This window comes from Callithrix jacchus, chromosome 12, assembly GCF_049354715.1.
Source record: "Callithrix jacchus isolate 240 chromosome 12, calJac240_pri, whole genome shotgun sequence".
NCBI classification, from domain to species: domain Eukaryota; kingdom Metazoa; phylum Chordata; class Mammalia; order Primates; family Cebidae; genus Callithrix; species Callithrix jacchus.
In genome coordinates, this window is record NC_133513.1 from 49970433 (window position 1) to 49985601 (window position 15169).

The following is a 15169-nucleotide window of genomic DNA, read 5'->3' on the forward strand; positions in this document are numbered from 1 at the left end:
GATTGTGTGGGGCACTTGGGGGTCCTTCCAGTCTGGACTGTCTTATCTTTCCAGTCTAATACATCTTTGCTTAGGATTTCTTTGATAATTTCTTCTCATTTCTTGTTTTTCCTGTTTGTCAAATAATGGTCTTCTTGAGTTAATCTTGTAACTGCCTTATCGCTTTTCTCTCTTGTTTTTTTTTTTTTTTTCTTTTGAGACAGAGTCTCACTGTCACCCAGGCTGCAGTGCAGTGGCACGATTTTGGCTCACTGTAACCTCCACCTCCCAGGTTCAAGCAATTCTCCTGCCTCGGCCTCCTGAGTAACTGGAATTACAGGTGCATGCCACCACTCCTGGCAATTTTTGTATTTTTTTGTGGAGATGGGGTTTCATCACATTGGGCAGGCTGGTTTCAAACTCCTGACCTCAGGTGATCCACCTACCTCAGCCTCCAGAAGTGTTGGGATTACAGGCGTAAACCACCATGCCCAGCTCTGCTGTCTTTTTTGTTCTATTTCCTGGTTGATTTCATCAACTTTATCTTCCAAACCCGCTACTGAGTTTTTTACTTCATCTATCACGTGTGTAACTTCCAAGCTCTTGCTCTTATTCTTTGGTTGTTCTTTTCTCTTCATTGCATCTTGCACTTGTTTAACGAATATAATAACTTATTCCTCTGAGTATTTTAGAGCTTTTTCTTCCCACTTATTCTGATTTAGGTCGGTTTCCTCTGTGCATGTGGGGTTTTTTTAAGTTTGTTTGATCTGGTGCCTGTCATACATGTGAAAGATTTTCCTCGGCTGTCTGATGTTCCCTGACTATTCATATTTAAGAGAGAAGTAAATATCTGAATAGGAAACTCAGAGCGCATGCTCTAGGCTTCATTGAGAGGAGGGTTTTTCTCTAGGGAAATCATAAGAGGAACCAGCCATGTTGCAGGACCCTCAAATCTAGAGACCCTTTCTCTGAGATTATTCAGTGTCTCCTCCTCTTACCTTCCTGGGTGGTGTCATCCCCAGCATTCCAGGAGTTGGAGGGGAGGAGGCTGCCGGTAGGACTGCCTGCACAAGCAGGGCCCCTGGCCTGAACCCCATGCTTCACGGAACCCATGCTTTAAAGCACCTTCTTTGTAAACTTCCTCCTCAAGTCCCTTCTTAGGACCGGCCAGAAATAGTTCCCCCAGGAATGGTAAGGGCAGGTGGTGCTGTCCAGGTAAGGAGCCCCAGGAACAGAATAGGTTCTGAATGAGCCCGACTCCCTGTTTCTTTCCTTCAGGGTGCTCTCTGACGGTCTCCCTCATCAAGGGGTTGAGCAGATGTCCCAAGGAACTCCAGGATTCAGCTTTATGGAATCATCATGGGGCCCAGTGCAGGGGTCCTGGTTCCACAAGGATAGCCTAGCAAGCAGATGAATCCTGCTGCCCAGCACAGTATTTTTAGCACAGGGTCACATGAGATTGGGTCACCAGAATAGGGCAAAAAGGCTGATTTTATGTGACTCAAATTTTTAATATAAACAAAGACTACACAACAAAGTATCTGTCAGCTCTGTACATTCTAGGGGCAACCCTGGCTGCAGGTCCCATTATTCAGAGTTCAGAGCTTTCCTTAACTCCCTAGTTTCCCACCTTCTCCTCTCCTGCTCCCTTCACTCTGCCTGACACCCCAGCACCCCAACCTTTCCCTTCCAACTTTCCCTCTTCTTCTGGCCAGAGGGAGGGAGGTGGTAGCCTGAAAAAAAAGATGGAAAAGTATTTGGTAAGCAATTAGAAGAAGCCACTTACCTTCTTTAGCCCTTAATTCCCAACCCTTAGAGAGTAGGTCATATGGAAGTTAGAATTTTGTCTACTTTTAGCATTAAAAATTTAATCATTGAATTGGAGAAAAGTTCTCCATCTATGCCAGGTCAGAAGGAACAAAAGTCTTGTCATTTTTAAAATGAGGAGGTCAAAATGTACACTTACCTCCTTTTATCCACTCATTGATCTATTGAAATAGTGCCAAAGGACCCACGCCTGGCCTACTGGGGTCTCCCAGGCAGGAGCAGGTCTCAGGGAAAATACAGTCAAGGCCTGTCAGAGCCAGAAGAACATCAGCTGCGTGCTGCTACTTCCTTGTGTGGATAAGAAGTGTATCTATTTGCTCAGGCCACCATAATGAAGCACCACAGATTGAGGGGGCTTAAACACAGAACTCTGTTTCCTCAATTCTGGAGGCTGCAATCCAAAGTCAAGGTGTGGCAGGGTGGCTTCATGCTGAGGCCCCTCTCCTCGACTGGCCGCCTTTTTGCTGTGTCACTCACAGCCTTCCCTCTGAGTGTGTGCCTGTCTGTGTCCAAATCTCCCTTTTTATAAGGACAGCAGTCATATTACAATAGGGTCTAACCCACTCAATCTCATTTTAACTAAATTACCTGTGTAAAGACCTTATCTCCAAATACAGTCACATTCTGAGGTCCCGGGGATTAGGACTTCAACATATGGATTTTAGGGGGGACATAATTCAGCCCATTACAAAGAGATTGGAGCCTAGGAATGACTTGCACACAGTGGATAAGTGTATGACTGGCATATGGTGAATCAGCGGCCCTTAATCACCTCAGATTACAATGCAATGTTCCTACTTCAACTGGCTATGACTAACAGGAAGCAGCAAGTTCAACGATTCGGTCACATTCAATCAATTCTTCACCTAGAGAGTAGGACACCACCCAGGGAACCAGAGGCCTACAGCAACCACCCATCTCAAAGGAAAATGACTGGCCATTTACTGTGACAAAGGCAAGCTCTTTACAAGGATGGGGACGACAAAAGAAAACATTTTGCAACTACAAATAAACAGCATTACATGTGGTTTTGCTAAAATAACTTGATCCTCAAGGCTATAACTGCCTAAAAATTCTCATTGTTGTTGCAACTATCAGAATTTTCTGACCAATCTGATCCCACTGGAAAAAACAAACCAACAAAAACATTTTTTGAGGTTTAACAGCCAAAAGGCCAGATATGCAAACACTCCCCTTCTACCTAGGAATTAATCACCTTGCGCTGGCTGTCCAAAGCCCTCCGAGCTGTCCAGCTTTCTCAATCTCCCTTCTCCTGATAACCCATCAGTAACAGGAGCCCACAGAGGCCAGGGTCTGCCTCAGTTCAGTAGAAAATGTCATCAAGACAAATGCCTTTTCTAGAAGATGAGATTTTTTTTTTTAAATCCAAAGCCCCCCAAGCAACTGAACAGGCCTTTTCTTGGCCAAGGGGACCCCCAAGAAACTTCCCTGCCTCAAAGTGCCTGCTTCCAGCTTCTGACCAGAGGCTACACTTCCCAGCTTGTCAGAATAGCCACCTGCAGGCTGCAACCTTTATGAGAAATAAAGCTCCCCTTTCCAAATTTATGAACTTCATCATTTTTCAGGTGACAAAGTCATCCTCATTTTTGTTGTTAGTCTGGCCCCAGTAACACCACAGGGAGATGATGCACTACAAAAAGGCAAACCCAAGCCTATGCTCTTCATTGCTACATTGCCAGCTCACAGCACAGGGCTCCATAAATGCTGATCAGAGATATGCAATGTCAACCATTTCTGTTCCTTAAGAGTAAAACTGGGAAGAGATGTGGGTGAGAGGAGGGAGGGAGATTGCAAGTAGAGAAGGAAGGTCACAGGACCCCGGGTGGAAGGAGAGCACAGGATATTTATTGAGCCATGTTCTGTGGTCTTGAGCAGGAGAAATGTCCAGAAGCAATTTTAGAAGTTAAGAAAGCATGAGGGAAATAAACGCAAATTTTATCTGGCCTCATTATCTCCTTTTTTCTAAAAGAGTACTTTTATATGCATGTAAATTATATTCAAATGGCACCAGCCACAGCAGAATGGTTTTTAAAAACCAGTTTCTAGCTGTCTGCGTCTTCAGAGATCCCTCCGTAACCCCATACAAAGATTCTGGGATTTTTTTTCCATTTTCAGAAAGCAGTTGTCATTATTACCTTTTCCCATGACCTGAAGAATTAGCAGAACCTGCCTACATCCTCAACACAAGCTGCCAAAAGTAAGCCAAGCCCATCTCTCTCCATCACCAGGCTTCTCATCCAAGCTCTCTCCTCTCCTCCAGCCTCCACCCATCTCCCTTCTCTGCCAGGCAAAAGTCCTCAGTGCAGCCAATTAAGCTCTTTCTCCTCCCTGCAAGCCTGTACACCCTCCACAGCTCCCCACAGTGGGAAGGTGCTGCCATCTTGCCATCTTGCCATCTCCCTATCTCCGGCCTGGGAATTGGATGCCTTTGCTCTTTGTTTTCCCTCATCCTTGTTGATTTCACCACCACCATTTTGCTACATCCATCCCTTTCCTTCCTCATTGTCACAGACTCTGTCCAGACCCTCATCATTGACCTTGACCATTGCAAAAATCTCCTAACTAGTCTCCTTGCCTGAAAACTCATCACTTGAATCACACCATTGCCATTAGTTGTGCTCCTAAAACTTGATCTGACCATACCCTTCTTTGTATAAGATCCTGCTTTGCCCATAGAGGAAAGTCCACTCCCTTAATATAGCATTTAAGAGCTTCACACCCTACCTTTCCAGGCTTATGTTTGGCTCCAACCATCATGAACTTTTTATCTCTCCCTCCAGCAAACCATTCATCATTCTACATCTCTTTTCCATCTCCTGTGCTTACTCATGCCGAGACCTCTAAAGTTACTCCTTTGCCCTCCATTTTAGTCTCCAGGGTGTGGTTGGGACTAAGAGTTGCTCATGGAATTGTCTCTCTCTCTCTCCGGGCACCCTGTAAGCTTTTGAGAGCCTGTAGTTTATTTCTCCTCTCCACCCCCACAACAACCAACCTCCCCTTATGTTTTCAGGAATAAAAGCAAGTATTAAATGAAGGTTGTTGGTACATTCCTATAAGCAAGATTCAGAATGTTAGAACCTTACTGTTGAAAGGCACAATAAAAATTATCTCACTTTGGGAAATTGAGGTGAGTGGATTGCGTGAGCTCAGGAGTTCCAGATGAGCCTGGGCAACACGGCGAAACCCCATCTCTACAAAAACCTGCAAAACTTAGCCAGGCATGGTGGTGCACACCTATAGTCCCAGCTACTTGGGAGGCTGAGGTGGGAGGATGGCTTGAGCCTGAGAGATGGGGAGCTGAGATTGTGCCACTGTACTCTAGCCTGGGTGACACAGCCAGACCCTGTCTCAAAAAAAAGAAAAGAAAAAATATTATCTAAGCCAATCTCTAACCCAGTGCATAAACCCCTAGGTGAATCTGTTTTAGGTTGTCTACTGCTGAGTAACAACTTACCAGAAAATCCAGCGGTCTAAAACAACTACCATTTTATTTGTGCAGGATTCTGCAGGTGAGTAATTCAGGAAGGGCTTGGCTAAGTGGCTCTTCTGCACCACGTGGTATCAATTGAGGTCAGTCACTTGGTTGGGGTCATTCAGTGGGATGGGCTGGCACAACCAAGGCTTCATTCATGTGTCTGGTGCATCAGTGCCCCTCCATGTAGCCTCTTCTCTGCATGGCTAGCTTGAGTTTCCTTACGGCATGTGGTCTAGGGTGGTAGGGATTCTTATGGGACAGCTTCCAAAAGTGAACATTGCAAGAAAGGGAAAAGTAGAAGCTGCAGCTCTCTTATAGTCTTCCCTCAAAAGTTATATCAGGCCAGATGTGGTGGCTCATGCCTATAATCTCAACTCTTTGAAAGGCCCAGGCAGGTGAATCACTTGAGGTTAGGAGTTCAAGACCAGACTGGCCAACATGGTGAAACCCCGTCTCAACTAAAAATACAAAAATTAGCTGGGTGTGGTGGCATGCACCTGTAATCCCAGCTACCTGGGAGGCTGAAACAGGAGAATCACTTGAACCCAGGAGGCAGAGATTTCAGTGAGCCAAGATCACACCACTGCACTCCAGCTTGAGCAACAGAGTGAGACTCCATCTCAGATTTTAAAAAAAGTTATATCAGTCATTACTACTGCATTCTATATATCACAGCTAGTCACAAGACTGGCGCAGCCCAAGGAGGGGAATAGATCCCACCTCTCAAAGGGAGGAGGGGCAAACAATTTGCTGCAAATCACATTCAACCTATCACAGAAATCTTTCAGATTATATTCCAGCCTAGGCTTAACTATTTCCTGAGATGAAGAATTCACACAGCAAAAGGTCAGTGCACTTACAGGCAGAGCAAATGGAAAATACCTCAGCTTATGAACCTGGACCATTCAATTCCACAGTCCTTGTTCTACTGTTCCTGACAGATACTGCCCTAATGAGCCTCTCCTAGGCATTTCTGAGACTTCAAAATGAAAACATACCAAATCAAAATTACTATTTCCAATAAAGTTTAAACATTTACATTTAGCAAATTAAGTTTTGAACCAAAACAAACACATAATAATCATAACCTGCCATGGCAATAACATCCACAGCCTGTGGTTGAGGCCCTCAGCGAACTGAGTCTGGCCAGATGGCCCTAATGCTCTTCCCTGAGCCCCATCAAGGAAAATCCCACAATTTCTCACCCACTCTATCACTGAGGTTCTCAAGGAGACCATTGACCAGAAAATCTCCACTGGGACCTTAATCCCTTCATGATCTCCTTGTGAGCTCAGCCCCAGCACTCCAGCTCCACAGAGCCACTCTTCCAGTATCTGGGGCTCAGCCTCTATCTGGGAAAGAGGAAGGCCAGAATATTAGAACAGGTGCTCTCTCGGTTAGAAAGAGATAAAAACAATTGGTTTTCTCCCTCAGAAGACTTAAATAATCATATGCAAAATCCAGCAACATACACTAAGTATCTCTCCACTGTGGGTTGGATTTGAAATACTATTATGGAATTATTGTTCATTTCAATAGATATGATAGTGACTTTAGTGGCTGTGAAGGGAAATGCCCTTCTTCATAGGAGATACATGCTGAATTTCTTAGGTTTTGATCAGGAAGCTGCAAACCAAGGCTCCCAGGAGTGCAATGGCCTGAGCTCCGCTTGCTGCAACCTCCAACTCTTGGGTTCAAGCCATTCTCCTGCCTCAGCCTCCTGAATAGCTGGAATTACAGGCATGTACCACCACGCCCAGCTAATTTTTGTATTTTTTAAGTAGAGATGGCATTTCCCCATTTTGGCCAGGCTGGTGTCAAACTCTTGACCTCAGGTGATCCACCTGCCTTGGCCTCCCAAATTGCTGGGATTACAGGCATTAGCCACCACTCCAGGCCTATTTTTAAAACCTTTAGTGTCTTACTGGAACACAGCCATATTCATTTGTTGCTTTTTTTTTTTTGAGGCAGAGTCTTGCTCTGTTGCCCAGGCTGAAGCACAGCGGCACTGCAACCTCCGCCTCCCAGGTTCAAGCCATTCTCCTGCCTCAGCCTCCCAAGTAGCTGGGATTACAGGTGTGCAGAAGCACACCCAGCTAATTTTCCTATTTTTAGTAGTGACGGGGTTTCACCATGCTGGCCAGGCTGGTCTCAAACTCCTGATCTCAAGTGATCCACCCACCTCAGCCTCCCAAAGTGCTGGGATTACAGGCATGAGCCACAATGCCCAGCCCACATCCATTTGTTTCTATATTGTTGGTAGCTGCTATTGTGCTACAATAGCAGAGTTGAGTAGTTGTGTGACAGAGAGAGCTGGCTCCCAAAGCCTAAAATATTTACTATCTGGCCCTTTACAGAAAATAGTTTGCCAACCCCTGGGTTACAGTACAGTCATCCATGACTTCCTTTAAACTTGTTTAGTAAAACAATAGCAACAACGAAGTGTATGCAAGTGTGAATGAGTATATAAATATTCTCCATTTAAATTCACCAATGGTTAACATTTTACCACATTTGCCAGAGAGAGAAGACAAATGTGGTAAAATGTTAATAATTGGTGAATTTAGATGGAGAATATATGAGTATTCATTTTATTTTTTCAACTTTTCTTCATGTTTGAAATTTAAAAAAAATAAAATGTGTGGAAGGTAAATATTGCTCCTTTAAAATCTCAGGAGAGGCCAGGCGTGGTGACTCATGCCTGTAATCCCAGCACTTTGGGAGGCAAAGGAGGGTGGATCACCTGAGATCAGAAGTTCAAGACCAGCCCAACCAACATGGTGAAATCCCATCTCTACTAAAGATACAAAAATTAGCTGGGTGTGGTGGCAGTTGCCTGTAATCCCAGCTACTTGGGAGGCTGAGGCAAGAGAATCGCTTGAACCTAGGAGGTGGAGGTTGCAGTGAGCCAAGATTGTGACACTGCATTCCAGCCTGGGCGACAAGAGAGAAAGTCTGTCTTAAATAAATAGATAGATAGATAGATAGATAGATGATAGATAGATAGATAGATAGATAGATAGATAGATAGATAGATAAAATTTAGGAGAATCTGCTAAAAATATTTATAACTCATGGAAAAATTAAATAACGAGATCAATAACAAGCCAAATAACTAACTAGCAAATGCAATAGGTTTAAAAATAATGGGTACAATCTTATTCACAATAGCAACAACAAATACTAAATCTAAGGTTTAACTGAAAAAGAAATGTGTGGCCAGGCGTGGTGGCTCACACCTGTAATCCCAGCACTTTGGGAGGCCAAGGCAGGTGGTTGGCTTGAGCTCAGGAGTTCAAGACTAGCTGGGCAACATGGTGAAATCCTGTCTCTACAAAAAATACAAAAATTAGCTGGGTGTGGTGACGCACGCCTGCAGTCCCAGCTACTTGGAGGCTGAGGTGGGAGGATCATTTGAGCCCAGGAGACCGGGGTTGCAGTGGGCCAAGATTGTGCCACTGTACTCCAGCCTAAGCAACAGAACATGAGCCTGTCTCAAAGAAAAAGAAAAAAGGAAATGTGGAGCATTTAAAGAAAACAAATTTTACCAAGGTCCAAAAAATGAGAAGTATATAGGCATATAGATAAAAGTTTTTGAGAAAGTTTGGGATTAGGTGGTCAGTACCTTTAAAGGTGCTTTAAAAAATTAGTAAAGACCAAAAAAAGCTTTGAATAACATACCAGATTTCTGAACAAGAAGATTCAATGATTCAACGTTGTAAAAATGTCTGTTTTTCACAAAGACAGCTATAAATTGATGCAATTCTAATGAAAATCACTGAGGTCTTTGTTGTTAAGAGAGAGGAGATAATGACAGAATAATTCAAGTTTCCCTGGCAGAAAAAAGAAAATGGGTGAGATTAGCGAAGGACATTTTGGAAATGAAGAGTAATGGTAGGGTTCTTACCTTAACAGACGTTAAAATTTATTTTAAAGCTACAATAATTAAACAATTAAGTCTGGCTCAGGAATAATAAATCAGAAAAGAAAAATCCACAAAAAAGCCCACAAGTAAGTAAAAAGTAAGAATCCAATCAAGGCAGCCAGTCAAATGAGAAGGGAAAAGACAGATTACATAATAAATAATATGGGGACTACTGGCTCACCATTTGGAAGAAAATAAAGTAAGAGCCCTATATTACACCACCCTCCAAAGTGAAGGAAAACTAGTTGGACAGAAATAAAATCAGAAATGACATATAAACAATGCATTTTCTTTTTTTTTAATGTCAACTCTTGCACATATATATTTTTTAAAAATGCAGATTCTTATAAACTTGTGATATCACAGATCCTTCTAAGCATGAAGCAAATAAAAAAAAGACTGATAGATTTTGCTAATTGAAAGTTTAATCCTATGTACATCTGAAAATACTGAAACCAAAATTAAGAAAATTCAACAACACTGATAAAAATATTTGCAACAGGCCGGGCGCAGTGGCTCAAGCCTGTAATCCCAGCACTTTGAGAGGCCGAGGCGGGTGGATTACAAGGTCAAGAGATCGAGACCATCCTGGTCAAAATGGTGAAACCCCGTCTCTACTAAAAAGACAAAAAATTAGCTGGGCATGGTGGCACGTGCCTGTAATCCCAGCTACTCAGGAGGCTGAGGCAGGAGAATTGCATGAAGCCAGGAGGCGGAGGTTGCGGTGAGCCGAGATCGTGCCATTGGACTTCCAGCCTGGGTAACTAGCAAAACTCCGTCTCAAAAAAAAAAAAAAAGAAAGAAAATTTGCAACATACATGATTTGAAAAGGCCAGTGTCCTCACTATCTAATTATTATGGGGCAAAACAAATTTTAAAAATTTTTTGGTTTTGTTTTTGTTTTTTATACAGTCTCACTCCGTCACCAGGCGCCAGGCTGGAGTGCAGTGGCGCGACCTCGGCTCACTGCCACCTCCACCTCCCTGGTTTAAGCAATTCTCCTGCCTCAGCCTCCCGAGTAGCTGGGACTACAGGCTCATACCACCACGCCCAGCTAATTATTTTGTATTTTTAGTAGAGACGGGGTTGCACCATGTTAACCAGGATGGTCTCCATCTCTTGACCTCGTGATCCGCCCACCTCAGCCTCCCAAAGTGCTGGGATTACAGGCATGAGTCACCACGCCCAGCCTAAAAATTTTTAAATGGGAAAAATGTCATGAGTGTACTGACAACTGCAAGACTCTGCACATACTTAACAACTCTGCCAAACTCTGGCCATGGCTTCTAGCAGCATAAGGTCTGTCTCTAGGATGACTCTAGACTTCCATTAAAAAGCTCAATGTTGGCCTGGTGCGGTGGCTCACACCTGTAATGCCAGCACTTTGGAAGGCCAAGACGGGCGGATCACCAGGTCAAGAGATCGAGACCATTCTGGCCAATATGGTGAAACCTCATCTCTACTAAAAATACAAAAAAAAATTAGTTAGGCGTGGTGGCGTGCGCCTGTAGTCCCAGCTACTTGGAAGGCTGAGGCAGAAGAATTGCTTGAACCTGAGAGGTAGAGGTTGCAGTGAGCTGAGATCGTGCCACTGCACTCCAGCCTGGTGACAGAGCAAGACCCTGTCTCAAAAAACAAACAAACAGAAACTCAGTATTACCAGAAAAAACTCTTTGCTCTAACCAGCACCTGTCAACAGACCAATAACCCTATCCTACACCAGAAAAATGTGAACATGTCGTCTCTTTGAATCCTCATAAAAATTTCTAGTAAAGCATTATTATTACCTGAATATTACAAACAAGGAATGCTCTAGGCCTCATTTCTGCACCAGTGGATTGGGATGCAAAAGACCCGGATTCTGATCCTGACTCTATCCCCAACCTCTACTACATGTGGCCTTGGCCAAGTCTCTTCTGTCCGACCCTGTTTCCTCATCTGTAAAATCAGAAGTGGATTGGCCCAAATGGTGTGTCAAGGTCCTTCCTGCTCAGACATGGCTGATTTCTGTTCTCATAAAGCACCCAGTACTAATCAATGGCCAAGGACTGATCCAAACCAGAGGCCAACCTCAGAGGCCTCAGGGGCTAAGCAGGTGGCCACACACAAGGGCCCTATGCACTGGCCCACCTTGAACTCCTCGTGGATGCGTTCCTCCAGGACTTTGGCAGCCTTGCGGTCTTCCATCTCCACTTTCCACTTCTCCGCCAGGATCCGGGCTTTCTCATTGGCCAGAGCATCCCGGAACTTCTTGGTGATCTCTGCCTCCTTCTGTCTCCTACCAAGAGAGCGCCACAGGTATAAGCTTGTGTGAAAAACTGAAGGACCACATAGCAACAGAACTTGAAATAAAAACAATGAGCATTTTTTCCTTGGTCTATCAGAATTCAGTGTTGGCAAAGACAGAAAGAAACAGGCATTCTCCTGCATGGGAGTGTAAATTTGCATAATTCTTCTAGAAGCCAGGAAAATTAGGCTAGGAAATCCCATTTCCTAGATTTTGAACACTCACTCAAGTGTACAAGAATGCATGTAGGTCAGGCATGGTGGTGCATGCCTATAATCCCAGCATTTTGGGAGGCAGTAGCAGGAGGATTGCTTGAGGCCAGGAGTTCAAGACCAGCCTAGGCAACATAGTGAGACATCATCTCTACTAAAGATTTTTTTAAAAATAGTCATGTCTGGTGGCATGCATCTGTAGTCCCAGATACTCAGGAAGCTGAGGCAGGAGGATCACTTGAGCCCAGGAGATCAAGGCTGCAGTGAGCCTTGATTATGACACTGCACTCTAGCCTGGGAAACAGAGTGAGGCCCTGTCTCAAAAAGAAACAAAACAAAACAAAAAAAATGAGTAAATAATAAATTTGTAAGTAAATAAAACAAAAATGCATGTAAAAGATGCTTGTCAGAGGATTTTTTATAATATTAAAAAAAAACTCAAATGTCCATCAATAAGACCAATAAGTTGGGTTTCCTATATCATATAATAAATGCCTGTACCATATAGCAATCTTAAGTAGCATTTTGGATCTACATTAGTCAATTTTTCAAGGTGTGAATAAAACAATTTACAAAGCATGTATTACCTAAGCATTCACTATGGTTATCTTAGGTGGTGGGTATGAATTGTTCTTTATTTTATTTCAGTGTTGTTTACATGATTTTAGAATTTTTCAGTTAAAATGCCATCAATTAAGGCCAGCGTGGTGGCTCACGCCTGTAATCCCAACACTTTGGGAAGCCAAGGCAGGTGGATCACCTGAGGTCACGAGTTTGAGACCAGCCTGGCCAAAATGATGAAACCCCATCTCTACTAAAAATACAAAAAATAGCCATGCACGGTGGTGGCACCCCTGCAATCCCAGCTACTCAGGAGGCTGAGGCAGGAGAATTGCTTGAACACAGGAGGTCGAGGTTGCAGTGAGCCGAGATCACACTACTACGCTCCAGCCTGGGCAACAAGATCAAAACTCCATCTCCGAAAAAAAAAAAATGTTGAAGTCAATTTCACATGGATATCCAAGTTGAGTGACAAAATCTTAAAGTTGTTTATGAAAGGAGTCTGACTCCAAACGTCACTGGGGTTCAGTTGCTCCTCCTGTGTGATAAAGACGGGTTACACGAAGAGGAACAAGTAGATAACAAACATGAATGCAAACTGCGGTGCCATTCCCATGAGAACTCAGTGAGATAACAAACAAAAGCTTGTGGATGTGTTGTCTCAGCAAATCCAAACTCTGTCCATATGGGAAGCAGGGTGTTATTCCCACATCGCAGATGTGTTAACTGAGGCCCTGGATCAGCCAACTACTAATTGGTGGAGCCAGGATTTAAGCCCACGAGGTTTCCTGATATAAGACTCTGATGCTTTGGTCACCTGATCTTAGCAGAGCTCAAAACAGCCAGGTAGCCTGACTGGGCCTCCTTCCTCCCACCCACACCCTACTGTCCTTAGCTTGGCCCCACTCCAGGATTCCATGCCCAGACCCCACCCAACACCCCATAGCACCCCTCACCAAAGCTCCTCAGCCTCCTTCTGTGCCTGCAGCCGTGCCCTCTCTGCAATCAGCTCCTCAGAGATCTCTTCGTAGGGCTTGTCACCAGGGCCTTCTCCCATGATCCAGACCCAGACCTCACCATCTTCCCCTAGGAGCCACTGGATGTGCTTGTTACTCGCTGCTTCACAATAGAAGGAGAAACAAAGAAGGAAGAAATAGGTCTGATTTCCAATCAGTAAGGAATGACCTAAGCTGCCCAGTGGTATACAACCATCACATCACTCTACAGAACGTTGTCATCTACAAAAAGAATTCCAGAGAGACCCTGGCCTGGGTGCAGGTTCACAACCATCTCCCACTCCCTATTTCTCTAGGGGGAAACACAGCAGCCACACCAGCCTGCAGGGGCAGACGTCCAAGGCCAAGCTCTCCTTCAGTCTCCAGCAGAGAGAATGCAACGGTGAAAAGGAAGCCGACCATGACTAGCTCCAATTTACTTCCCCCACCGCCCTCATGGTGATATTTTTTAGGTTAACTGCTTTTGCTTACCTCTGCATACAGGCCGAGCTAACAATGGGAGGAATTTAGTTTATAGTTTAACTTTAAAACAAGGCTAATAGGCCCTCCCAAAACTAACCCCCCAGGAGACAAATAGGGTGTACACACAATAACAATGTTATGTTAAAAATGTATAAAAGCACTGTGACCTGACCAAGGATAAAGAAGTTTACCCTCACTGCCGCCTAGATGCCCATAGTCATTAGTCACCCTTCAACTTCAATCCCTCCCTCTTCCTCCTTCCCTTAACATAAAAGAAACCCAAAATTCATATTTGCATAGGAGGCTCTTTAGAACACCAGTTGCCATCTTCTCAGTTTGCTGGGTCTTGGAAATGAAGTCACTTTCCTTGCCCCAACACCTTGTCTCTCAACTTATTGGCTGTTGTGTAGTAAGCAGTGCAAGCTTTGGACTTAAATATAAGAACATCAAGGGACACTGCAGCACTCTCTGAAGGAAAAGACTTGTGTCACTCCTGGGCCAAAGCAGTTAAGAGATGGTGGCCCTCCTCTGCACTCTCTCCCTCATGTCCACTGGCTAGAAACAAGGAATCAGGTGGGGGAGTAAGATGAAGCAGCCTGGGGCCCTGAGCCACCCTGGCCCACATCAGACTGCAACATTAGCAATAAATAAACTTGTGCTATATTCAGCCACTGAGATTTCTCAGTTTGCCTATTGCAATAGATTCCACTGATTACATGACTAAAATGAAAATGTATCCCAAAAGCAGAGTGCTGCTGAAACAGAAGTATAAACTCTGTGTCACTGCTTTAGCAGTTGGGTGGTGAGTGATGTTGAACAGCCTAGAGATCTAGACACTGTAACTTCAAAGGCAGACCCCATGCTTTCTGAACTTTTCATTCTAAGGGAGGAGGTTGAAAAACAGAACACTAGGAATAAGTGTTGGTTGCTAAGGACTGTGTTTGGCAAGATGTTAAAAGAAAGAAATGAATTCAAGAAAGAACTGAGTGCTTTGCAAGCTGAAATGAAAGGGAATAGAGCAAATGCAGAAATTTGGGATGTTACAGGATTGGAAAAAGCATCTCATCATATACCACGTTGCAAGAGATAGAATTTTTAAAGGTTCTGCATGACAGAGCGTAGGAAAACTTCTAAGGTGAATAAAGTGACGAAGAGCATACAGCACCTGCAGGTCAGGCTCTGTGAAGTTCTTGTGGTGGCCATGAGGATGTGCTCTGTCCACCTTCAACCACAGGGAGCATCACTGACCAAGCCCCACAGTTCCTGTGCCCTTGTTTGCTTAAGGCCTTTCTTCCCAGAGGCTGCTGTTAGCCTTTTATTGAGGAAACCAGGCTCATTCCCAGGAAACAACCACCTTCTTGCCAAAGAACTGTTCCCTGGACTGCACAGCTGCCTAGAACACCT

At 44.2% G+C, this 15169-nt stretch overlaps 1 protein-coding gene across 3 annotated transcripts in view; it reads right to left on the bottom strand.

The window, feature by feature from the left end:
• The window catches only part of SH2D4B (SH2 domain containing 4B), a 100991-nt gene that overhangs the window by 53692 nt on the left and 32130 nt on the right, over positions 1-15169 (bottom strand). For 2 of the 3 annotated variants that reach the window (XM_078345441.1, XM_035267820.3), the window contains exons 2-3: positions 13244-13403; positions 11358-11505 (exon numbers count right to left, since the gene is read on the bottom strand). In XM_078345441.1, the coding sequence (XP_078201567.1) occupies positions 11358-11505; positions 13244-13403 (308 nt within the window). Of the gene's footprint in view, positions 1-11357; positions 11506-13243; positions 13407-15169 lie in introns of all 3 variants that reach the window. The other variant, XM_078345442.1, reaches the window with a different exon arrangement.